The following is a 24,679-nucleotide window of genomic DNA, read 5'->3' as shown; positions in this document are numbered from 1 at the left end:
TCAGTGTCTTCCGGTTCAATGTCACATTGGCGAAACAGCCCGGGAATATCAGTGGGTAGCATGAGTTCAGCGACATAGCAAATCGCCTGCGGGTGAATATGGTACGGCGATCTCCAATGCGTTACGTTTTAAGTATATGACTATATACTCTCCTTTCAATGGTCAGGGCTCACTGAACCAATCAGTAAGCTCCCGGTGCGACCATTTACTGATTGGTCAAATCATCAGCTCCGCAGTGGGGCTGCATAGGTAGCCTTTCCGATTACCGATTAGAGTTTCCGAAGTGGATCAAGTTCACCTATGCTTTCCTCGCGTTGCTCCTCGTCCGATTGGTTTATCAGTACCCCACCCCGGCAGATCTTCCTTAGCGCCTGTAACCCTCCGCGTCTACCTAATTTGGCCACTGACACCCTTCTAGGTCTGTATCCTCCTAGGTGCATCGGCATCTTTAGCCCGAACATACGGTCCGCACGGCGCGGATAGCGAATATAAACCACCTGATGTCTTATTCTAGAAATGCCGTATCTTCCGAGTCATATTGCCTTAGGAAAAGAAGAAAAGCTATTTAAGACGCCATATACGTCCAGATTGATTAGCCTTCTTTCCATCAACACAGTACTCCAATCTTCTACTCTTCTTGAAACAAGAAGACTTCCAAGACTTCAACTTTTCTCCTCTATCAAATACCATCTCGATTCAAAATGCTCGGAAAGATCGCACTTGAGGAGGCCTATGAGCGCACCGGCTTAGAGGAGAAGTCCATCCGTGAGGCTAAGCTCTACATCGCTCCCACTGACCGTGAGCGCTACATGCGCCAGATTAGTGATATCAACGGCGAGCGTGTTACCCTTTCTAATGCCCACGGCATCGGTTACACCGTCGTCTCTCTGACCGTCCCTGGTATCCAGGGCATTGCCGACCCGGCGGAGGCTGAGCGCATCGCTACTGAGACCAACAACTGGGTTGCCGATCAGATCAAGGAAAAGCGTGACCGTATGGGTGCCTTCGCCTGTCTCTCCATGCATAACCCCGCTCAGGCCGGTCAAGAACTCCGCCGCTGTGTTAAGGAGCTCGGCTTCCACGGCGCCCTTCTCTGCAACTTCCAGCACGCTGGCCTAGATGGCGAGACCTACCTATTCTACGATCAGCCTGAGTACGATGCCTTCTGGAAGGTCCTTTGCGAGTTAGATGTCCCTCTCTATATTCACCCTGCCGCTCCTACTGGTGTGATCTACGAGAAGCTCTACGCCCAGCGTCCTTACCTTCTTGGACCCCCTCTCTCCTTCGCCAACGATGTGTCCCTTCACATCCTGGGATTGATCAGTAACGGTGTCTTCGACCGTTTCCCTAAGGCTAAGGTTATTATTGGTCACCAGGGTGAACATATTCCTTACGACTTCTGGCGTATCAACCACTGGTTTGAGGATGTTAAGAAGCCTATTTCTAAGGAAGAGAACGGTGTTATGTGCGAGAAGACCATCTACGACTACTTCAAGAACAACATCTGGATCACCACTAGTGGTCACTTCTCCACTGCTACCCTGAAGTACGTTGTCAGTGAGATCGGTGCCGACCGTCTCCTCTTCAGTGTCGACTACCCTTACGAGACTATCGAGGATGCCTGTGGCTGGTGGGACAATGATGCCAAGGCCATTGCTGAGGCTGTCGGTGGTGTTGACAACTACCGCCGCATTGGTCGTGATAATGCTAAGAAGCTGCTCAAGCTTGGCAAGTTCCACGACTCTGAGGCGCCTGTCTCTCTATAGACCATGATAAGAGTGGGAAGAGGAAGACTTTCAATGCCTGTATATAAGAATGTATGTGGACTTGAACCTTTTAGAATATATTATTCTTGGAAATCTGTTAGAACGTGCCGTAGGCCTTACATTAAGTCTAGCAGTTGATGTGACTGGGAATAAGTATGCCTTATAATTTCAAACATGTATTCGTAATAACACTTTCTTAACACCCAATTATGGGGAGAGTATTCTTCGCCATGGATATCACTGATAGCGTGAAGATAAAGAACATAGTCTTGGCTACCTTCATCAATTATGAGCGGGAAGTGGAGATATAAACCATTATCTGAGTCGCTCTATTTAAAATCTAAGGGAAGGTTTTTCCACATAAGCTAAGTTGGCAAATATGAACTATGTAGGTCTAGTAAGGGGAAGAACACATATCTCTTGGCAAATCGAATTCTTAAAATATCTCCACAACCACGCCAGTTGGCGATTAACCGTAAACGGGAAGTTTTTAATTACTTCCGGCGCTGCATTTTGATACCATTTTCGAGCGTGTCAGCATGCCAGGGCCGGCGTCCGCGTGGCCAACCTTGGTTTTAGGGACGGGCCGCACGGCACCTGCTGACACCACTGCCGACTTCTGAACGCTAATCACGACACTAAGCAGTTGTTATCATATATTGACAAGCAAGCAGGGCAGCGTGTGCTTACCTAAGTGCTGCAGCACCTCAAACTGCTCGAGGAACTCACTGGGGACCTCCTGAAGAACCCCAAGGGCGCCGACTGGCGTGCAGAGTTTTCACAGCTGCGCTAGGAGACGCTGGAGATGCGGCAGGACCTTACTGCAGTACGGGCCGTGGCAGAGAGGCACCTGCCTACCCGTATAAGTACTAGTAGCTGGGCAGACGTGGTGCGAGGGGCCCTAGGCCTAGCACACCACCTGTCCTCTTATGGCTTAGTATCGTTGGTAGCGGCAGTAGGGGGGCTTCTTATACCTGATTATGGGAGATTCTAACCTCTACCACCCAGTTTAGGGAGGGGATGATGCTGCGGTGGACGCTAAGACGGAAGAGGTGTTAGAACTAATGGATATAGCAAAGCTTGATCTTTGGACGGAACCAGGGGTTTTAATAAGGATGAACGCTGTGAGCCAGACCACAATCGACTTGGTACTAGCGTCACAAAAGCTTCATAAACGCCTAATAGCGTGCGAGGACATACATGCGGACTCAGACCATCTCCCAATTGCCACACTGGTTGATCTGGGTACGCAAAGCGTGGAGGAAGCTCGCCGGTCCTGTTGGAAGGCAATGGGCATGGAGAAATTTCTAGAATTTGTGTCAGCAAATCTAGCGGGCAAGAGGGGGATACCAGAAGTTATCACGACACCAAGACAAATCGATGAAGCTACCGAGTCCCTACTCAGCGCCATACAGCAAGGTGTGCAGATCTTAACCCCCTGGGCCCGTCCGTCAGCCTGGGCATCCCCCGGCTGGACCCCCGAGTGCACGGAGGCAATCAGCTCCACTCGAAGGTTATTCCGACGCTGGAGAGACTCTAAAGACGACTAAGATCACCAGGAATACAGAACAGCATGTAATAAGAAGGGAAAAGTGATCGGCAGAGCGCTCAGGAAAGGATTCCGCATCTAGATCACAGATACCATCAAGGACGGCCCACGCGGTCTTTGGAGAGTGTCAAAATAGGCCAGGAACCGTGAAGCCTCGGGTGGAGTCATACCAGCACTTAAGAAGATGAATGACCAGCTAGCAGAATCGAACGAAGAGAAAGCATAGGTGCTGCGAGAGGTTTTCTTTACGCGACCCCCGCAAGCTAACCTTAACGACATCGCTAGGGCCAAAGTGAAGCAACAGTTACGATTCCCACCGATATTTGAAAAAGAAGTGATCGACGTGATTCGTCGAGCGCTACCTGATAAAGCCCCTGGGCCAGATGAGATCCCAGACAGAGTATAGAAGCTGGCACTCGCCTCCTCAGACTTCACCCGAATTCTCACTTCAATCTTTAACGCCTGTATACGCATTGGCTATAACACACGCCAATTCTAGCAATCGATTACGGTAGCCCTACGTAGAGGGGGTCCCCAGGACTTCCGTAAGCCGAAATCCTACCGACCAATCGCCCTCATAAATACCCTCGGAAAGCTCCCAGAAGCCGTGATAGCTAGCCGAATCTCGTGGGCGGTCCAAGAGTACCACCTATTGCCAAATACATATCTCGGGGGCCGAAAGGGTATCTCTGTCGACCACGCAATCCAGTTAATCATTAAACGTGTTCACCGAGCCTAGGGTGTCGGTAATAAAGTAAATATGCTACTACTGGACGTCTCCGGAGCGTACGATAACATCTCCCATCAGCGACTTTTACATAATATGCGAATGATGGGACTCGGGCACTTCGTGCTATAGGTTGAATCATTTCTCACGGATAGATCTACACGGATCAAGCTTCCGGGCTTCATCAGCGAACTCTTCGCCACCGAGACGGGCATTCCCCAGGGTTCCCCGATCTCACTATTCAACACCCCCTTCGTCCGAGGATGCTATATGCGAGGGCCGGATGGAGCTGAGTACAGTGGATATGGATGGGTAGACGACGTGGCCATGATTGTGGAGTCTGGGAATACGCAAGGAACGTGGAGCTTCTTCAACAAGCCCTTACTAAAGCGGACACCTGGGCATGACGACATGCAGCGAAATTCGCACCGGACCTTATCCATTTCACCAACCCTCAACAATCACCAGACGTACTAACCATACCTATAGCAGCACCAGACCGACAGCACGCACCCGATATCTACGATATCATCGTGAAAGACCCCGGCGATGACCAGATACCAGTCCAGACCTCCAACCAAACAATCCAACCATCAAATTACGCGAAATACCTTGGTATCTGGCTCGACAAGACCCTACAATTCAATGTACATCGTACAAAGCTCCTCGCCAAGGCGAATGGTAGTCTGGAAGCCCTCCGGGGTATGACGGGCTCCACGTGGGGTGCCCCGCTCACAGCTATGCGCATGGTCTACCAAGCGGTGGTAGTACCGCAGATGCTCTATAGCGTGGCGGCGTGGTATTCTCCAGCTGCACGGACGATTGTAAAACCCGACGAAAACCGAACTATCAATATCTTTACTACATCCAACAGAGGGCGGCTATCCTCATCGCCGGCGCTTTTTAAAGCATATCTGCAGCTGCACTGAACGTGGAGCTCTACCTACTACCAATCCGGCTACAAATGCAACAAATCATCGAGGAAACAGCCATACGAATTCAAACAGGGGCCAAACGGGCTCAACCTGAATGCTTTACGTTCACACGCAGATCTCAAGATGCCAAACTTGGGGGTCTTTCGCCTATGGAAGCCCTGTAAAAGAAGGGTCAGATCCTTGAACGCAAACTGGGGACTGTATAGGAACCAAGGACGGCCTTTGTCCTTACACCATAGGAACTAAGAGTATAACGAATCATCGAAGACGCAGAAGTAGTGATAAAGTCACACGACGAGATCCTGGCCAACGCTCTTTATGCGAAAGTTGACGCTGTTATCGCGGAGGCAGAACCTAGCTTATACCCCATCCCAAACCCTCCTACTGTGTTCTTTACAGACGGGAGCGGATACGAAGGCATGATTGGGGCCTCCACGGTAGCCCTATAGGTGGAGCCGCTGGTAGCAGAACGTCAGCACTTAGGAAGCTCTGGCCAGTCGACAGTATATATTGCTGAGCTCACAGGCATCGAGATGGCCATCTGTCACTTTAGTAAGTCACACCCGCAGCCCCCTCATGTACTGGTGATCTTCGCAGACTCGTAGGCCGCGATTCAAGCCGTGTAAAACCCAAAATGCCCATCCGGCCAACATATCCTCTATGCTACTGTGCAAGTGCCATTCCTGCTTATGGCTGGTGAGGAGGATAATTCGATATACACGAAGGGATGCCAGCATATCTTCCAGCATCTCTCGAGCAACAGAGAATTGCTTGAGGTGCTAGAGGGAGTGGGACTGGCGATTCATTGAAGCGCCTGATAAGGTTGGCTTGCTTATTGCGCAATTTCCAGACGGTATCGTCGTTTACTTTTATAATTAGCACTAAACTTGACATGTTATGAACTCTAATCTCCATCCTTGTGCTTGGAATCTGCTGAGAAGGTCAACATAAATTGAAGCGTGGTATAGTAGTCGAATTGACGAATTTTCAATATTGCAAATCAACCGACTTAATATGTATGATAAGAACGCTATCTTCAAATATGTACCAATAACCCTAAGAAGCAACGATATACACATTTGAACTCTTGCTCACACACTGTCGGATTGCGTGTCTGCCACAAGTTTCACGTCGTACTTAAGCTCAAGCGCAGCGTGAGGGTCACCATCGCGCGGAATAAAGTCTACGACAAGTGAATCCTTGACTGCAAACACGGAGTCATTCTCCAGGTACTTGCCCTTGCGGTCAAAGATCTGGGTAACAAGAGGACGGTAGCCCTTATGAGTAGCCTAGCAGAGCGGTCAGTACAAATATATGTTATCTGGCGTATCAACCATACCATGATATGAATGTGAGCAGGGCGGAAAGGGTGGCGATCCATAAGCGCCAGCAGCTTTCCCGCGGGACCTTAAAAAAACATATCAGCTTGACCTAATCCAAGAAGAAGGAAAACATCACTAACCATCACCTGGAACAGGGTACGGTGTCGGCCGCAAGCAGTAGAAGTAGTACCGCCCATCAGCATCAGTCTGGAACTTGCCGCGCAGGTTATACTCATCCTGATCAGGGTCCTGCTGCTCGTACAACCCATTCGTCGAAGCCTCCCACACCTCTACAGTGACACCAACGAGCGGCCTCTGGGTAGCGAAATCCATAATCTGGCCGTGCATAAACGCCATCTGGCCATCCTTGGGCTTATTGATGACGATGTCATCGCCGTTAGAACGATACGGGGTATCCGCACGGAAGAACGGTCCAAGAATAGCAGTGGCAGTAGGTGCGTCCTTAGCCTCCTCAGCTAAAGTAAAAGTGATCTCGTCAACGAGCCTGACGGGATGAATTTAGTAAAGGACTTATTTCCCTCGCGCCTACGCGCGTGTTTCGTATCTTACGATTCAAGTCCGATCACGTCGCAGACTAGTTGCCCCTCATTGCGTTTATCATCGCTCATCTGTCCCGCCCAATTGAGCATCTCCACGCCAGCCATCCACTCATCGACGGTGAGCTCGTTCTCGCGCGCGAAATCGTGCACGTGTCTGATTAAACCGGTCATGAGCTGGCGCATACGCGGCGAGGTCTTAGACCCCATAGAGTTGATGACATTGTCGGTGAAATCGGGGTCAAATCGATGTGTCGCCATTGTTAAGGTTCGGTGTAGCTGGTGGCGTGTCGAGAAGGATAAAGTCAAAGTAAAATTGGAATTTTTGAAGGTCTGGTTGGAGTTCGCAGCGGTCTAATCTAGAGAATAGTCATGCGACACGCTGCCGCGGAGCTTGAGTATTTATTGTTTCAATGTCCGAGGGTGAATTTGCCTTCGACTTGGAGCGGGAATGTACGGCAGCACGGATCATGGACTTGTTGGTTCCGGGACCCACAAACGGATTTGACTAACTAGTCGATGCTCATTCGAGGGTGACCCCGCAAAATGGCAGCACGGTGACATGATTGGGTCGGAACGAAATCGGATTCTGGAGTCGGGGGCGTCGGATGCTGCTTTGACGCTTGGATCCAAAGGCAAAAATCCCTTCTCCTGCGAGACGCTTCGAGGCAATTTTCCTGGTCTTCGTACCATCATACAGCACAAGAAGTAAGGCTTGGGTTTGAAGTAGGTTCAAACAAAAGGATTCCATCTTCATATTTTCTCCACATATTTTCTCCATTTGGAAATATCAAACTTATCTCGGAGTTTGGCAATTATTTTTCGGTCAGCGGCTGTCATGACTGCCTGAGAATATACGGTTTAACGGTAAAAGTCCAGTGCACTTTCGGTAATTAGCTTATAGCATCGGCACGCCATTCATCATTCTTAACAAGTCTAGTTTTATTTTCCATCGTTAAACCTTTTTTCGGAGCATTAAGGGCATGTCGTGGCCATCTTGTTTGGAAGGGACAACCAACCTGGTGTTTCACGGCTTAGATGCATTTTCTGCTTTTCTCGAGGCGACGTGACCGTGACTCGGAATTTTCGGAAATTCTGTTTAATGGCAAAAGGGGGTTTGTAAACTTGCCATCCGCACTGCGCGAACAGCATGCTCGGACTGAAGATGCCGACACCCCTGAGAGGATGCAGATCTGGAAGCGTGCTAGTGGCTACGTTGAATAAAGGCCTAGTTATAGAAGCGCCACTGACGATCTGTTAATGATGTACTCATTGGCCAATCGTATGATGAGCAACGCGAGAAAAGTTCGGGACTTGAAACTTCCAAATCGAAAACTCCATCGACAAACGAAAGCCCTTCCTCTGGAGCCCCACTGCGGAAACCTTAAGCTTTACCCAATAAACGAGCGGACGGACCGAGAGCTTGCTAATTGGCTCGAAAATAACTGGCTATTCTTACTAGCGTATCCAGCTGCATAGTCACTTTGTTGCTGAAGAACCTGTATTCATGGTGTTTCCTGTCACCCTTATATGCACTACTTATGCATAGGGGCTCGACGTGTATCCTTAGTACCTAGCGTAGTGGAGATTAGCCTTTAACCGAGAACGTCGGACTCTCATCGGTCGAACCAAATCGCTCCAGAGTTCGTGGCGCGTCAATCCCTTCCTTATTGAGGGCTAAGATCAGGCCTTTCGGTCCCATCAAACGACCATGTCCCTCAGAAATATATAGAGTCGCTTATGATTTTGGGCTTTCGCATCTCTTCTACAGAATTCTCATTAGAAATGTTCTAAGGGCGGTGTTCATCCGTCTTGCCCTCTGGATGTGCATATTTTTGAATTCCATGATTGCTGTAGTGTCTCTAGGGCGTAGGGAAAAAATATCCGGGCAATCTGACCACAGAGGATTGATGCGGGCGGACCCTTTCCTGGATGGTGAAATCATGGTTTAACAGTGGAGCTTTAGAGATTGACCAGGCCCCACCCGTGACACTCAATTATATTGAATCGAGAATTTGAGTCTGGCGCGTTGGAAAGTTCAATGGTCTTAAACGGCACATTCCTTAGTTCAAAACTTTCTTGACTTGACATTTCGGGTTCCACAGGATGGTTCCGAGAATTATTTTCTGATATCCCTTAATCTACTACATATCATCGGCCTCTCTACCAGCAACTTTTTGCTCCTCAGTTCCGGATGGACAACATCGTGACTGAGCCAGGGCCATGGCAAATAGTATTACTCCCGCCGGACCTCCACCTGCAGGTCAAACGTCGAACTTTATCAACCTGGATTATAGTGGTACCAAGCTCCTGGTGGTGAATTGCGTGTTTCTTCCGTTGGCTGTCATTGCCCTTGCAGTGCGAATATGGACATGATTCTTGTCGCACGAATCTTTCGCGCTAATGATTGTGAGTGTCGATATTGATTCTCAAGGAGCCTAATTAACAATATTCTTTCTAGTTTTAATGGTTATGGCTTTTGTATGCTTGATGACGATTTTTTAATTTCAGTTCCCAAAGTTTTCTACGGATATAGGCTATAACAACAGGTATTATCATATGTCCTTACCAGAGTGGTTTTAGATAGTAAGTAAAGCTGATGCAGCTCTAAGTACGCAACTGACCTTATTAGTGCTGAATTAGGGCCTGGTAAAGCACATATAGGATGTTCCTTTATTTGAATACTCACTAATGTTTAACAAGGTTAGTGAAGCTGCTACCCTTATTGATATATAATGAAAAATAGCTGAATCTCATCGCCGCCATTGTCTATTATGCAGCCACTAGGTTCACTAAATGTTCCGTCCTAATCTTCTACCTCCAAATCTTCCTAGGTCGCAAATTTCACACCGCCGTCTAGTCCCTCGTTTTCATTATAGCCGGATATAGCTTCGCCAGTGTACTTACGAATATTTTCAGCTGCGCTCCGATTACCAAGTCCTGGGACTCTATAATGACTACAGGATCCTATATGAACCGACCTGTCTTTTACTTTGCCAATGCTGGCTTGGGTATTTGCGGAATCCTTATAATTGGATGCTTGTGAGTCTGATCTAATCGAAAAATCTGCTAGTTCTAATAATGGTATAGTATCGGAATTGTGAGTAGTATCCGCCTTGCTACTATCTACTTCCTTTTCAAGAATACTGATCTTACTTGTGAGGCTTCTTATCAATGACTGATTTAAAGAGAGTCTAAGAATAGTCTATAGGGACGACTACTAAGGCGCTTATATGGTGCACAATCGAACTTAACCTTGGAATCTTCGGTGGCTCTGTCATAGCCATGCGACCCTTTATTCGAAGATACTTCCCCTATCTCCTTAGTTTATCCTCCGCCGGCGGATACTATAAATCGGATTCTCGAAAACAATCACTCCCCTTAAGCTCTCTCCCCCGAGGCGAGCAAATCGACTTCTGGCACAGCGATCATCACTACTCTACCGCACTCACAGCATCGCGAATCGCACTTGATAATGACAGCGAGGAGTATATATTATTTCCGAAGAATGCTGCGCTAAAGGGGGTAGATAGTATTATACGGACGGTAGAATTCGATATAGAGGACACATCTACTAAGATGCGGTAAATAAGCTGTCAGTCACTGAATTAGCTTATATTTTAAGCGCATAGTTTATATTAGAATGTGAAAAAGAGCCCCTGACTTTATTTCTTGATCATTGGCAGGTGGCGGGTGGCGCTCGCAATAGCAGGATGTAATCGAAGTATAATCTTAGCTTTTTTTATCCGCATTCCAAAGCGAGCGATATAACTATACATCTCTCTCTCGTTTCCAATACCTGTTAAGTCATATAATAGCCGGTTAAGGTTCTGCATGCCTGTAGGCTTCATCAGGACCTAACTTTAAACCTAATCTTGGTAATGCTAAGGACCAAAGAACCCAATCTGGACTTAATTTTTATTATAAAGTGCCCTATCTAGGAAATTCTTAGCATTTTGATGTATTTTTATTTAAGAAGTTGGATCCTAGACTCAATATCATTGGGTGTTGGGTCTAGACTTTAGACTTAATTGGGTCCTGGAGAAGTCTACTTGCCTGCGGATCTACTCCCCGCTATATCCTGCTAAAACGATAATGCCCCAGGGGCTTGATTTTTCCAAACGCTGGACTAAGTCAGCCTAGACGCTAAGCTAACACTTTCGGCAGACGAGGATACCTATGGTAGCATATGCCCGACTCCAAGAGTACCTTAAACAGAACTCTTCGAATCTCAGCTTTAATATTTCCTCCCTATGGTGCCTGCTATTTTCCTTAACTCATATTCAACCATATTTACATCATAGGTATTTCATCTTTTCTGTTGCCCCTAGTCGGGTATACGGCTACGATCATAGCCGATTCTTAGATGACTAGAAGCACAATAGCTATCGCGGCTGGCTATAGGGCTCTGCAGAATTCCTTCGCTAGAACCCTATTTGTAAGTATAAGGCCCGGAGCTTCTGGTCGAAGTCTGAGATCATAGCTCTGGGAATTTGTTTTCTTCCTGTTCATTCGGGAGCTGTCTCAGGGTCTGAGGGCACCTACTAGTGCTTATGCTGAGTTTGCTGGTAGTGGTGGCGGCCATATGAGCAATCGGGTAAGCTTTGCGCTAAGCAAAGTACGAATGGGAAAAACTCGGCACTTTATGGGGCTCTAAAAACATCGAAGGCGGTGTTTTAGTTGGTATATGAAACTCAACTGATTTGCAGGTGAGTCACGGTAAGTAGCTTCTGTCAGTCGGCCCTACTTACCGGTAAGCCTTTCTTTGCTTCACGCCCTTTTGAACAAGAGAATGACAATATTAGAGGAAAGATTTATATTAATATGTTGACCGATGAAGGTGGTCATCTTGGCCCTATTAGTCTGCCCAGTCTGCTCATCGCTAGAAGTTTCAACTCCTACGGTGTCCAGGTTGGCTTTGCTTGGACCACCGTCGTCAACTATAAATTATCCTAGCCGGGGGCTCTCTCGTCCAGGTCAACACCACTAGTGACTCGTACTTATTCTAGGCCCTAAACAAAAGTAGCACCAACTTCGGTCTGGTTACCCGCTTTAATGTAGAGATCATTTTGTCTCTCCAGGTACGGGCGGCAGTTACACTAACTGCTATAAGTAATAATGAAACTTTCCTCTAATACCTATAATACTAAGATGGATATCGTGCCTGAATTCTTTTAGGAAATACGAATATAGTATCTAGACTTTAGCATGGGCCGGCCCATTGGGCCGGACCCCTGCCCAAGCCCAGCCCAATGGGCAGACCCCCTGCCCACGGCCCATTGCTGCCTGATTTTGCCTGATTTTTGGATATAAACTGCTGAGTCACCTGAAATTAATTCTGTTATTTACCCCTGTTTTCGTTAAAACACATACCACCTACCCTATTATCTATCTTCTCTATTGTATTTTTATGAAATACCCCTGTTTATGGATAGATAATATATATCTTTATTAGTATAATAGCTATTTTCAATAGATAAGGGTAGGGTATAGCGTATATTATAGAGTAGTGGTTAATAACCCTACTAATGTATGAAGATATATATTTCGTACATGCATTACCCTCACCATGTTTCTGGTTATACCATCTTTAGTACTAAATTTACCCCAAAAGTGCGTTTTTGAACTATTTTGAAGTAGAATCCAATGAATTAGACCCTCTAATATCTATATTCTTTATTCAATTGATAAAAAATAGCTAGAAATAGTATAAAAGTTCGGATGAAAGGTTCGAATTAGACTGCGGCAACATCCTCAATATCCACGGACATCCGCATATCCTCTCCGCAAATTGCGGATATGGTATGTCACGTAATATCCGCAATCCTCAATTTTGCGGATATGGTATACCACCTAATATCCTCTGGATATTTGAGGATATCCAATGGATATCAAACCAGCCAAACACGCCTAGCCTCGTGACTTTTTTGAGCGTGTATAAATTATGCGGTTTCTTGTGTATTTTTAAAGTAATCTTCGTGTAATCATCATTTTAAAGATTTCAATCTGGTAAACATGATTCTGTCATTTCTAATCAATACTTAATACTAACTACCTTAAATCAATCTGAAATCCATCAGGTAACCTAGGTTGCTTCCGAATTCGCCCCGACCGTCCCTGCATGCCCTCATCTATTGGCATTTCTGGAAGGTCATCGTCATCGTTATCAAAACATTCGGATGATCGTTTCTTTGATCGTTTGCGCTGCAGTTGCTTACTTTGATCATTATTCTTCCCACTACCCAAATCATCATCGCAGCTCTCTATCTGTTGTGTATCCTCTATGCTAGGCTCTTGATCCTCCTCTTCGTTATCACTAATTGGCTCAAGTGTTTCAAGCTGGGGCATTGGTTTCCAAGCTTGATCTAACAACGCAGCTTCTCCAATGGATAGATACTCCTTGATAACCTCTATCTCCTTCTGCTCAACGTCAAAGTTAGTGGCGAATTGATGAAGCATCAGTCCTCGGATGGTACTTGGTTTCAATTGCCCGCGACGATAGTGGCACATATCGCGAGCGCAATTAAATAATCGCTCAACGCCTGCGCCACTAGCTGGGATTGAGAGATTATCCCGTGCTATCCTCGCAAGAATAGGAAACTCATGCTCATGGTCTTTCCAGAATGCTCTAGGCTTCTGACCCTCGATCCCGCGGGCAAGATACCTCGCAATCTCATCATCTTCGGGCTTTAAGAGCCTATGCTGTGGCTGGCTCTGAGAAGCACAAGCAGCATCAAGATCACCATAATCATCATCCAGGGCCTCTTTAGTGGTATCTTGTAAGACTGTATTGTTTGAATCATGGTGAAGTGTCTCTTTATATCGATCAAACTCTCGCTTAAGAACTCCATGATAGTGATCAACATAGTTAATTTCACCTTGCCAGTCTGATGATGCAAAATATCGAAGTTTTTTTGATGGGCAAAGGATTGTCGCGAGTGCATAGACATCACCATATGATTCATAATCGGTCGCAGTGTAGTACTTTGAGAGCTTCCGTTTAGCAGTCTGAAGAGCTTCGAGCATGTGCTTCTTCCAGACAACACCTTTATTCTTCAACTTACTCTCAGCTTCATCAAGATGAGAGAAAAGCTTGTTGTAAATACTATAGATGTTATGTGTAGTAACATCCTTAGTCTTAGACAACATATTTGTGAAGTCGAAGAAAGGCTTTGTGAGAAGAAGAAGGTATTCAATCTGTCGCCACTCTTCTTGATCAAGTTTGAAGTGAAGATACTGATGGTCTATACAATACTGATCATAGAATGGTTGTAGCCTTTTGGCCCGATTCAGCATGATAAAGGTCGAGTTCCATCGGGTTTGGACATCTTGAACAGGAACTAAACGAGGCTCCTTAGTTTGTAGAGCCATAAATGCCTCCCGGCGTTGTGGGCTTGCATTGATGAAGACCGCAAGACCTCGGATCTAAAACTCTTTTATCAGAATAAACTACAAGCCTTAGGGAGATAGAACTTGCCTTCTTTGAGGTATCTGCAATTTGCCGAGTTGAGCTAGATCTTTTGGTCTGAAATGAATGGGTCCGCTCATCAGACCACTCTAGTTCAATCTCTTTGTTAGGTGGTGTCACCTTTAGCTTCCCAAGAAGCTCATTCAAGCTTAATTGAATCACATGCGCAATACATGGAACTCGGAAAATCAAGGTATCTGATTGGCTTTGCGACTGGATAGTCTCTTGGATGTTCATCATCAAGGTATTGTTATTCGTTGCATTATCTGTTGTCACAGATAACACACGATCAGTGATTCCATGATCAGTTAGAAGCTGGATTACGGTCTTGCTCAGATTTTCACCAGTATGAGATCCATGAAGATGCTCAAACCCAAGAAGAACTTCACAGTAATTCCAGTCCTGATCAAGGAAGTAACCTGTGATGGCCATGAAAGCTTGCTGAAATGGCGATGTCCAGCAATCAAGCGCTAGTGAGAGGCGACTCCCATCTGGAAGCCTTTTCAGAACCCCCTTCTGGTCACTTCTGACTGCAGAATCAAGATAACGTCGTATGCTTCGCGCGGATGGTATATCGATCTTGCTGTGGGCTTGTTGAATAATCTCTACTAGATCTTTGAATTGGGTGTGTTCAACGATTCGGAAGGGTAGGTGAGCTGTAGAAATGAAGTCTAGTATCGCTTTCACCAGACGCTCCTGGGAGAAGGGTTGGTGTCTAGGGATAGTTGGCTTTGGGATAGTTATTAAGATTAGCAAGAGAGATATTAGGGGTCTTGATGAAAGAAAAATATACCATATGTTTGAGTAGCTGATCGATCCTCTGGGTAACTGGCTTCCGAGTACAAGTGCCTGCCTTAATATGTGCATTCATTGGCGATGACCCAGCACGGCGATAGCTTGGATGAACAAGGGTACAGAGACATGATGTACACATAACCTTTGGCTTGCCAGTCTTCTCATGTGCAACCTGATTGAAATTATCCCAGACACTTGATGTCTTTTTCCCATCCCAACGGATCGAGTCTTGTATTTCGGGCGCTGATCCAGACTCTGTATTTAGCCACCACGTTATAAAGCGCTTACGAGATCCATCCATCTCGCTACCAGGCTCGGAGGAATAGAGGACCCAGTACTGTTGAAGAGGGAGGCCAACACGCGTAAGCGAGAGGGGCGCAATCGGAAATGAAATTCGGGACGTGGATGTCAATGAAGCCTGACTGCCAATGAGCTCAGAGATATCATCTGAATAAAGGAGGTCGGTATTCAGACCTAGATCTGAATCGGCGCAGAAGGAAAATTGGGACTGAGATGCCTGTGAGTAAGACATATTGTACTTGATCACTATACAAGAGAAAGAAAGGGAGAAACGTACATATAGGACGAGCTGAAAATATCAGGGTTATGGCAATAAGCTGCAACTCGTAAGTTGCGGGGTGCGTTTTCGACATATCTCTAACTTTTAATGACGATGATTGGCTATTACTAATCACCAGTGAGGATAATTGAGGATAATTGAGGATATATCGCGGATATCCGCATGGATATCCTTGGATATCCTCGACCTTACTATCATACTCACTAAGTCCGCTGTCCACAACATTAGAGCTTCCGACCGGTATTTCTTAGAAGGATATATTTAAAAACTTAATATACTTAAAAGATAGGCTTAGGAAACTAATTTAAAGCTAGGCTAGTTAAATTTGACCAAGAAATGGTGAGTTTAGTCATATGTACATCGTTTAGCTAAAAGATCCTACACTACTGCCTTGAGTAAATATATATTTCCATGGTAAAGTAAAGTGGAATTACAAAAAATCATGTATATCCCCCAATCTACTTCAAAATCAAATTGCTGCTATAAGTAATAATAAAATGAATATAAATTGCTTAATACAAATATATTTCTTAATATTTCATGAGGAATTAGGATAAATAAGGCTAGTAGTATGGTCAGGACCAAACCTGTGTATCTTTTGTTCTGAAAAATAAATTAATCAGCTGGATAAGAGGCACATGACTACCCCTAAGTAGATAATCAGGCGAGAGTTATGCTAGTGCGGATATCCGCAAAATATCCTCATATCCTCGCGGATATCCATGGATATCCTCATTGAGGATATGGTATGGAAGTAATATCCATTATCCTCAATTTGCGGATATGGTATTGAACCTGATATCCAGCGGAGAGGATATGCCGCAGTCTAGTTCGAATTATTAGACTTAGACAATTTTTCTCAGCAAATACTAGCCCCACTTACTATAATTTACCCCTTTTATCTTTACTTTTTCTTCACTTTTTCTTCTCTGATTCTTCTCTGATTCTTCTCTCTTCTCTGATTCTTCTCTCACTTACCCCTTACATTGATATGTCTCAATTATCACTTTATAGTGATAGTATTGATAGTATTGATCCATCTGATTCTATATCATCCTTTTTACCACCTACCCTATCCCCTACCCTACCAGGATCAATTGAGCGAGTTAGGGTTAATGGTGAAGAGTATGCACTTTGGGCTAAACCTATAAGTGAAGACTTCAAAAAATGGTGGTCAGAAACCCAGTATGGATTAATCCCATCGAGGTCTGAAATGAGATGGGATGGAAAGCATATTTCTCCAATTTGGCAAAGTTTACAGCAATTAGCTAGCCTTCGGACCGGAAAACCTCAGGTTCGGTGCTTATACTGCAGAAATATCTTTGTTCATCCGAATTGGCATGGTAAATCAGCAGCAAATGGCACTAATGCAATCCGTCGACACCTTCAAAGTTGTCAGAATAGGGTAAAATACCCTAATATTCAACAACTTATGCAGAAAGTGGTAATATAGCTCTTTTCATCCCATCTTTTTTTGCTATAAAAGCTAATAAGCTCTTTCATAATAGACCACAACTACCAATCCTACCAATCCTACCCTACCCTTCTCTAACGATTTATGGGAAAAACAGCTTTTGACTACTATTACTAGTCTACGGCTCCCTTTTCACCTAGTCGAAAGCCCACACTTCCGGAATCTTCTACAGCTTGCACAATCAGCACCTTCTATGCTATCTTTCCCCTGTGGTTCAACAATTCAACGCAGGTTGATAAAAGAGACCAAAACTCGACAAAGGGCTATTCTCGATACCCTACCCCTTACTTCTAAGCTCTCGCTTAGCCTCGATTGTTGGACATCCCCTTTTCAGCAAGCATTCATGGCTATAACAGGCTATTTTCTTAACGAATCATGGGAGTATAGAGAAGTGCTCTTAGGGTTTGAGCCCCTATCAGGGCCCCATTCTGGTGAAAATCTTGCAAAAATAGTGCAAACCACTATCGAAGCATATGATTTATCAGACCGAATTATGGCCATTACAGCTGATAATGCGTCAAATAACCATACTATGGTGGATTCTCTCCAAGCTGCATACCCTACATGCTCATTTATCAGAAATCCTTGTATGGCCCACGTGATTCAGCTAAGCCTAAAGCAGCTGCTTGGACAGATGAAAGCAGGCCCTGAGAATGATACAATTGACCTTATTTGGTCTGAAGATCTCTGCCACAGCAAAAGGGGTATAGAGGGTATAGCTAAAACCCTCCAAAAAGCTCGGAATTTAGCTATCTATATCAACGCAAGCCCACAACGACGAGATATCTTCTTAGGGCTTCAAGATCAGATGAAATTACGCTTATTACCACTTCAAGACGTCCGGACTCGGTGGAATTCAACCTTTTTGATGCTACAGCGGGCTAAGCGTCTTCGAGATCAGCTTACAAAGTATTGCTTAATGTCTAAGCTTACAGAAATGAAGCTTTCTGCAGACGAATGGCAGCAAATCGACTATCTGCTGTATATTACAGAGCCTTTTTACCAGTTTACCACAGTTCTGTGCAAAACAAAGGATATTACTATCCATACTGTCTTCCTGATCTATAATAAGCTATTTGTCCATCTGGAAGCTTCAATCCGGAAGCTGCGGCGGAAAAAGGTAAGTTTCATCCGATCTTTTTTCCATTCATCCGATCTTTTTTCCATTCACCCGATCTTTTTTTGTCAAAAAGCTGATATCTTCTCTTTAGATTCCATGGAAGCAGCATATGCTTCAGGCCCTAGAAGCAGCTAAGGTTAAGCTATCTGAGTATTATGCTCAAACTGATAGCCCTAACCTTGGTAATCTGTATGCACATGGGACAATTCTTGCCCCTCAGCATAAGCTCCGCTTTTTCCAAACTGCTGATTGGTCAGATCAAGATTATGCTACTCAATATGAGATAAGCTTAAAAGATCGGATAAAAGAATATCAAAGCAAATATACTGGTCTATCAGATCTACCCTCGATTACCCTTCAGCAGAGTGAGCAGAGTGAGCTTGAAAGCTTACTAACCCCAGAAGTGGAGAGCTCTTTTGTCCAAGATGAGTTATCTCACTATCTTCAATCAGGTAATTTACACTTTTTGGCACTTTTTACTACCTTTTTATACCCTTTTATACTCTCTTTTAGCTAATAAAGCTTACTAACCCTATCTTTAGGCAAAACCCTACTAAATACTCGACAATTTTGGAGAGAAAATGAGACTAAATACCCAATTCTTGCGCAAATTGCGCGTGATATCTTCTCTATCCCAGCGACAGGTGCTGGGGTAGAAAGGCTTTTTAACTCAGCACGTGATATTTGCCACTATCGACGTGGTCGTCTCAAGGCGGATACGATTAAAGACCTTATGCTCTATAGTCGTGTTACCCAATTTGAGATGGAAGAGACAGAGCTTGCTTTCATTCGATCTTTGGATATCTTTGATGAGGGGGAAAAGGATGAAGTTCAGGTAGAAAAGGGTGATATTGGTGATATTAGTGATATTGAAGAGAGTGAGGATGAGAGTGAGAGTGGGAGAGAGAGTATGAGAGTATATGTGAGAGAGAGTGTGAGGTTGAAGAGAAAAAGAGGGGATTTATCCGAAGAAAGTTCGGATGAAAGTGCGGATGATGGGAATTTGCCCGCATCTCGCACCTCTGGTCGCGTACGGAAGCGCCCTGATCAGCCAATTGGATTTCATGTAATTAATTAGGTGTTTTTAGTCATTATTTGTAATTATTTATCAATCAAATTTATCAGATCAATAAGGGTTACTGATTTCAGCGCAAATGAATGACTCCTGAAATTTCAGGTAGAAGGGGTTTTGTGCACAAAACCCTATCTCTTAGTAGTAAAAGTATGTATTTTATTTATGGTATTTACAGCTAGAATACTAAAAATACAGCATATCTTTCATAAATTATGTAAAAATAGTATCTCCACTCTAATGGGCCGTAATGGGCTTACCAAAGCCCAATGGGCTTACCAAAGCCCAATGGGCTTGGGCCGGCCCACTGAAGCCCAATGGGCTGGCCCAATGGGCTGTCCAATGGGCCTGCCCAATGGGCTTAGCCTATTGTTCGTGTCATCACTCTTTTCATTCCAACCCTACTAGGACCCCAGTCAAAAAGATAGCTTTAAATGCGGGAGGCAGTGGGGAGGGGGTTTTCTCCTCTCAGATATGATTGTAAATAATTTCCCCCTTTTCTTTTTTCTGTTTTCTTTTCCCCCCTTTTTTCTTTGTTTCTAGTAAAGACTATATTTGTAAAGGGGAGTGAGCCGATGGATGCAACGCTGTCACGCTACCCTTTGGACCAATCCGCAATCTATTCCTTGCTATCTTCAGCAAGGTTCTCATAAGGCTCAGCACTATATGCTTTATAATCAAAAATAGGTGCTCCGCAATCAGCACTAAATAGATATTGTTAATTATATATATTTTGATTTTTGTTTTGTTTTATATGTTACCATAGTGGAGGATCAATAGAACCGGATGACAGCGCCGCATGTTGACCCTGCAATTACGCATGCAGCTGACGACGTGTCATTTAAAAAGGGCGGAGGCGTGGCCAGAAAATGTAAACAAGGAGGGGAAAACGAAAATGCTGACTAGGCAAATGTGAAAGGCTAGTTGAGATGTGACAAACACTGACCTTGGAACTCCTAGCTCAGATCCATCAGATCCTCCAACAGAGTCGAGTCGGCCTATTAAGTTGCCAATTTCAACTTGCTGGAGCAGCGAGCCGAAGCGACACGGTGTTGGTTTACGGTCGCTGGTTTGCCTCTGTCTGCCCGGCACCCCCGCTTCACTGGCAATCGTGCAGCAGTATTCATCTACCGTGATCCATCGCATGTATCCTGATTTCAGAAGGAATGACAAAGGTCGGGTCCTCTGCCCGCTAGACACCCTTGGTACTTCGCAATTAGGAAATACATCGAGCATGCTATTCAGGGTTAGTACACTGTCTGGCCAATGTGGACACATAACCCTTTACAAACTCAATTTTCAGTATACAGTAGACAAAGAAAAAAAAAGAAACAAAGAAAAAGAAAAAAAGGGGGATGTTATTTACACATGCCTGAAAGGAAGAAAAGAAAAAGAAAACGTTCAGTGTTTCAAGATGACGCACCCCTCACTACCACCCGCATTCAAAGCTGTTGCTGCCTGGACCTCCAATATTCCCCTCTTAGGGCTCCATTCGGCTTTGACCAATGCTATATAGACGAGAATACTCCAATCCCAATATCAATCTCAGTTAATCTCAGCCCTATTCGCTCCCATCGCGATATTGCTCCACTTTTGTTTCCCATCGCACTGTTCATTCCATACAAACCTAGCATTGACATGCAGTTGCCGTGCCATCTCACTAAGTAGAATTTTTCTTGGCAGCCTGGAAGCCTGGTCTCATTCACATCATGGTAGCCTCAAAGGGCCGACGTGTTTCAGCAAGCGCGACGGAAGCATCCACACCCTCAACACACAGCACCCTCCTGGATCAGCTCGGACTCGAGGATCTAGAGCTGGCCGGTAACTACGTGCCACCTCCTGCCTACGGCGATCAATATGGCGAGATTCACGACCAACAGAATGGCATAGACACCAGTGCCCGGCTCACCGACGATGGACGGGTTGCCATCCGCATCAATCACTTTGATCGCCAATTGTCCCAGATTATTGTTCCTGCTCTGCACCAACATGTCCAGGATGTCGAAGACAGTCACCCGCTCCCTCCCCCATACATTCCCCCCTCCTTGGGAGGGGACCCATCAGTTCGTCCACCCCCGCCCTTGAACATAGTCATCCAGGTCGTGGGCTCTCGCGGAGATGTACAACCCTTCGTTGCCTTGGGAAAGGTCTTGAAAGACGTCTACGGCCATCGTGTTCGTCTGGCAACCCACTCCACCTTCAAGAACTTGGTTCAGCAGCACGGACTGGAATTCTTCAGCATTGGCGGCGATCCTACCCGATTAATGGCCTTTATGGTCAAGAATCCCGGCCTGAGACCGGGCTTTCGTAGCGTGATGAGCGGAGATGTCGGCCAGCAAAGAAGACATGTTGCCGAATTCGTTCAGGGCTGCTGGCGGTCTTGTTACAGAGCCGACGATAGAACTGAGGATGAAGTTTCCGAGTCCTCGGAAAGCGATTCTGGCTCTACGCTTGAAGCAAAACACTTTGTTGCCGATTGTATCATCGCCAACCCCCCGAGTTTTGCCCACATTCATTGCGCAGAAAAGCTCGGTATCCCCCTCCATATCATGTTTACTATGCCATACTCCCCCACCCAGGCCTTCCCTCATCCCCTGGCCAACATTCAAGCTTCGAATACCGACCCTCAAGTTACCAATTACATCAGCTATGCTCTGATCGAACTACTTGCATGGCAGGGCCTCGGCGATATTATCAATCGATTTCGAGTAAAGTGTCTCGGTTTGGATCCCATAAGTACTATCTGGGCCCCCGGGATGCTTCAGCGTCTTAAAATCCCCCACACCTACTGCTGGTCTCCGGCCCTGATGCCCAAACCGACCGACTGGGGCTCTCACATATCCATCTCTGGATTCTTTTTTCTTAATATGGCTTCTGATTACACACCTGTCCGTGACTTACAAACATTCCTCAACGCCGGTCTACCCCCCGTGTACGTAGGATTCGGGAGCATCGTTTTGGACGACCCCGACACGCTAACAGAACTCATTTTCGCTGCCGCGAGAAAGACTGGCCAACGTGTGCTCCTTTCAAAAGGCTGGGGAGGTATGGGTGCAGATGAGCTTCGCATCCCCAAGAACGTCTTTATACTAGATAACGTGCCGCATGACTGGCTCTTTAAGCATGTCTCGTGCGTCGTACACCATGGCGGCGCGGGAACCACGGCGGCAGGCATCGTCGCAGGCCGGCCGACTGTGGTAGTTCCTTTCTTTGGAGACCAGCCTTTCTGGGGTGCCATGATCGCGCGAGTAGGCACAGGTCCCAATCCGATCCCCTACAAACAACTCACGGCAGACAAACTAGCCGAGGCCATCAACTTTTGTCTGGACCCCAGATGCCTGGAGCGCGCTAAAGAGCTCGCAAGCAAGGTCGCGGCAGAGCGAGGCAGTGACACAGGTGCCCAGTCGTTCCATCAATTTCTCGACCCTGACCGGCTCCGCTGCATTCTCGTACCATCCCGACCCGCTGCGTGGCGCATTAGGCGCACCAAAGTCAGGCTGAGTGCTTTTGCTGCCTGTACTTTGATGAACGCAGGGCTGTTGGATTTAACAGACTTGAAGCTCTTCAGACTGCAAGAACATTACACCGACGAGGGTCCCTGGGATCCGATCTCCGGAGGGTTTACAGCATTTGTCAGGGCTTTCAGCGGTATGACGATGGGGCTGGCTGATGTTCCTTCGGAGACATATAGAGCTTTCCAGAAACCCTCTGAGCGGAGCCGACAGCAGTCCCAGGCATCGGAGTCGGCGACCGCAAGCAGGAGTGATGTCTCGCATGTGGTGGAAAGATCGAATTCGTCAATTTCATCCAGACGGAGTAGGCAAAGCTTCGTTGGAGAGGTCTCTCCTACTCTTGCTCGGAACCCTTCCAACCTCTCCGTTGGGTCAACTCAGACTTCGAACATGAACACACAAGGCCAGTCGGATCTAAGACAAGGTGATCCTGGCCGAGGTTCATTCCGCAGTCGGAATGAATCTGACGCCGGCAAACAGCCCGACATGCTCCGTCCGACTGGCGTGCATGTGAGCAAAGGCGCCGGGCGTTTTGTCAAGGCGGTTGTGCAAGGGCCTGTGGATATGTCAGTGAACTTTGCGAGAGGCTTCCACAACATGCCTAGGCTTTGGGGAGACGACACTGTACGCCCTCAGGAAAGGGTAAGCGATTTTAAGTCAGGTGTCAGGGCAGTAGGAAGAGAGTTTGGCTATGGCTGGTACGATGGTATCACAGGCCTGGTCACTCAGCCCTGGAAAGGCGCCCGAAAAGGGGGTGCCAGCGGCTTTGCCAAAGGAATTGGCAAAGGCATAGGGGGTTTCATCGCCAAGCCGAGCGCAGCTCTTTTTGGTATCCTAGGCCATACGATGCAGGGGGTCAACAAAGAGGTACAGAAGTTGTTCGGCAGTGACGTGCATAGCTATATCATCGCGTCTAGGGCAGCTCAAGGGTATGAGGAGTGGCTGCGGGGCTCTGAAGCAGAGAAGCAAGACGTTATCAATCAGTGGAAGCTGATCCAGAAGGATCTGAAGAAAAAGGAGTTCCCCCAGGAGACAACGCGAGAACCCCAAGAAGTACCGCAAAGGCAGCAAAGGATGAATTCAGACAGCAGTGCAAGTGCTTGGACCGAAGATTTCACCAGCACCACGCTCGACACGGATGGTTCAGAGTCACCTCTGCATGCTGCAAACACGTGGCCCGAAAAGTTTTGGGGAGCAGCCGAAAGCACGTCAAGCGGAGACGCAGCAGATGATCACCATATGGAACTCGTATCTAGACTCGAACCCCAACAACATGCTCACCAGATAGATCGGGGTCTGCGTGACGAGATAACGCCACAAGAGAAGACGGAAGAAGAGGTTGTAATGGGGTACATCAAGAAGCAGAGTCTATCAGAAGTGCGACACCAAAGAGAAGGAAGAAATCGTGAAAGAGCAATAGAGTATGAGGACGATGCGGACGATGAGGACTTGCAGAAAGCGTTGAAGTTGAGTATGCAAGAATACAAACATTAGTACAGATAGGTCTTGGGACATGAATAATAATTGCTTTTATATACACAAATGACCTAGATTGACTCAAGCTTGACGTGACCTGGCCTCTCGTTTGCGCTACTGGTTGTATGCAGTCATCAAAGAGCTAGGGAATAACTATATTGTGAAATTACGTAACCAGTCGTGGACGCCTCGGTAGGGAAGTCGGGAGTGGGCGACATCTAAGATCCCGAACTTGTCTAGCATTGCCGGCAGATTCCAGCAATCGTGAGGGCGTTTGGAAACTCTGTAGGTGAGCTATCCAAGCTGTAGAACTACCCGGCATCTGC

At 46.2% G+C, this 24,679-nt stretch overlaps 4 protein-coding genes across 4 annotated transcripts; 2 read left to right on the top strand and 2 right to left on the bottom strand.

Annotated features, from left to right (window-relative positions):
- Positions 1-701: 701 nt before the first annotated feature.
- On the top strand, positions 702-1,766 carry N7520_000036 (amidohydrolase family protein; the record flags this gene model as incomplete). The annotated part of the gene is made up of 1 exon (XM_057133971.1): positions 702-1,766. One exon carries the CDS (start codon positions 702-704, stop codon positions 1,764-1,766), a length of 1,065 nt encoding a protein of 354 aa, XP_056999907.1.
- A 4,302-nt stretch (positions 1,767-6,068) lies between these two features.
- Positions 6,069-7,117, bottom strand: N7520_000035 (intradiol ring-cleavage dioxygenase; the record flags this gene model as incomplete). The annotated part of the gene is made up of 4 exons (XM_057133970.1): positions 6,069-6,266; positions 6,317-6,384; positions 6,440-6,804; positions 6,870-7,117. The coding sequence occupies 4 exons, from the start codon at positions 7,115-7,117 to the stop codon at positions 6,069-6,071; spliced, it is 879 nt and encodes a 292-aa protein (XP_056999906.1).
- A 5,790-nt stretch (positions 7,118-12,907) lies between these two features.
- N7520_000034 (uncharacterized protein) lies at positions 12,908-15,651 on the bottom strand (the record flags this gene model as incomplete). Its single annotated transcript, XM_057133969.1, has 3 exons — positions 12,908-14,281; positions 14,334-15,053; positions 15,118-15,651. The coding sequence occupies 3 exons, from the start codon at positions 15,649-15,651 to the stop codon at positions 12,908-12,910; spliced, it is 2,628 nt and encodes an 875-aa protein (XP_056999905.1).
- Positions 15,652-21,074: 5,423 nt separating this feature from the next.
- N7520_000033 (glycosyltransferase) lies at positions 21,075-24,371 on the top strand (the record flags this gene model as incomplete). The annotated part of the gene is made up of 1 exon (XM_057133968.1): positions 21,075-24,371. One exon carries the CDS (start codon positions 21,075-21,077, stop codon positions 24,369-24,371), a length of 3,297 nt encoding a protein of 1,098 aa, XP_056999904.1.
- Between the last annotated feature and the right edge of the window lie 308 nt (positions 24,372-24,679).

This window comes from Penicillium odoratum (assembly GCF_028828045.1).
Source record: "Penicillium odoratum strain IBT 22623 chromosome Unknown utg000001l_segment0_segment0, whole genome shotgun sequence".
NCBI classification, from domain to species: Eukaryota; Fungi; Ascomycota; class Eurotiomycetes; order Eurotiales; family Aspergillaceae; genus Penicillium; species Penicillium odoratum.
Note: the sequence above shows the minus strand (reverse complement) of the source record. Positions and strands in the feature narration are given on the sequence as shown.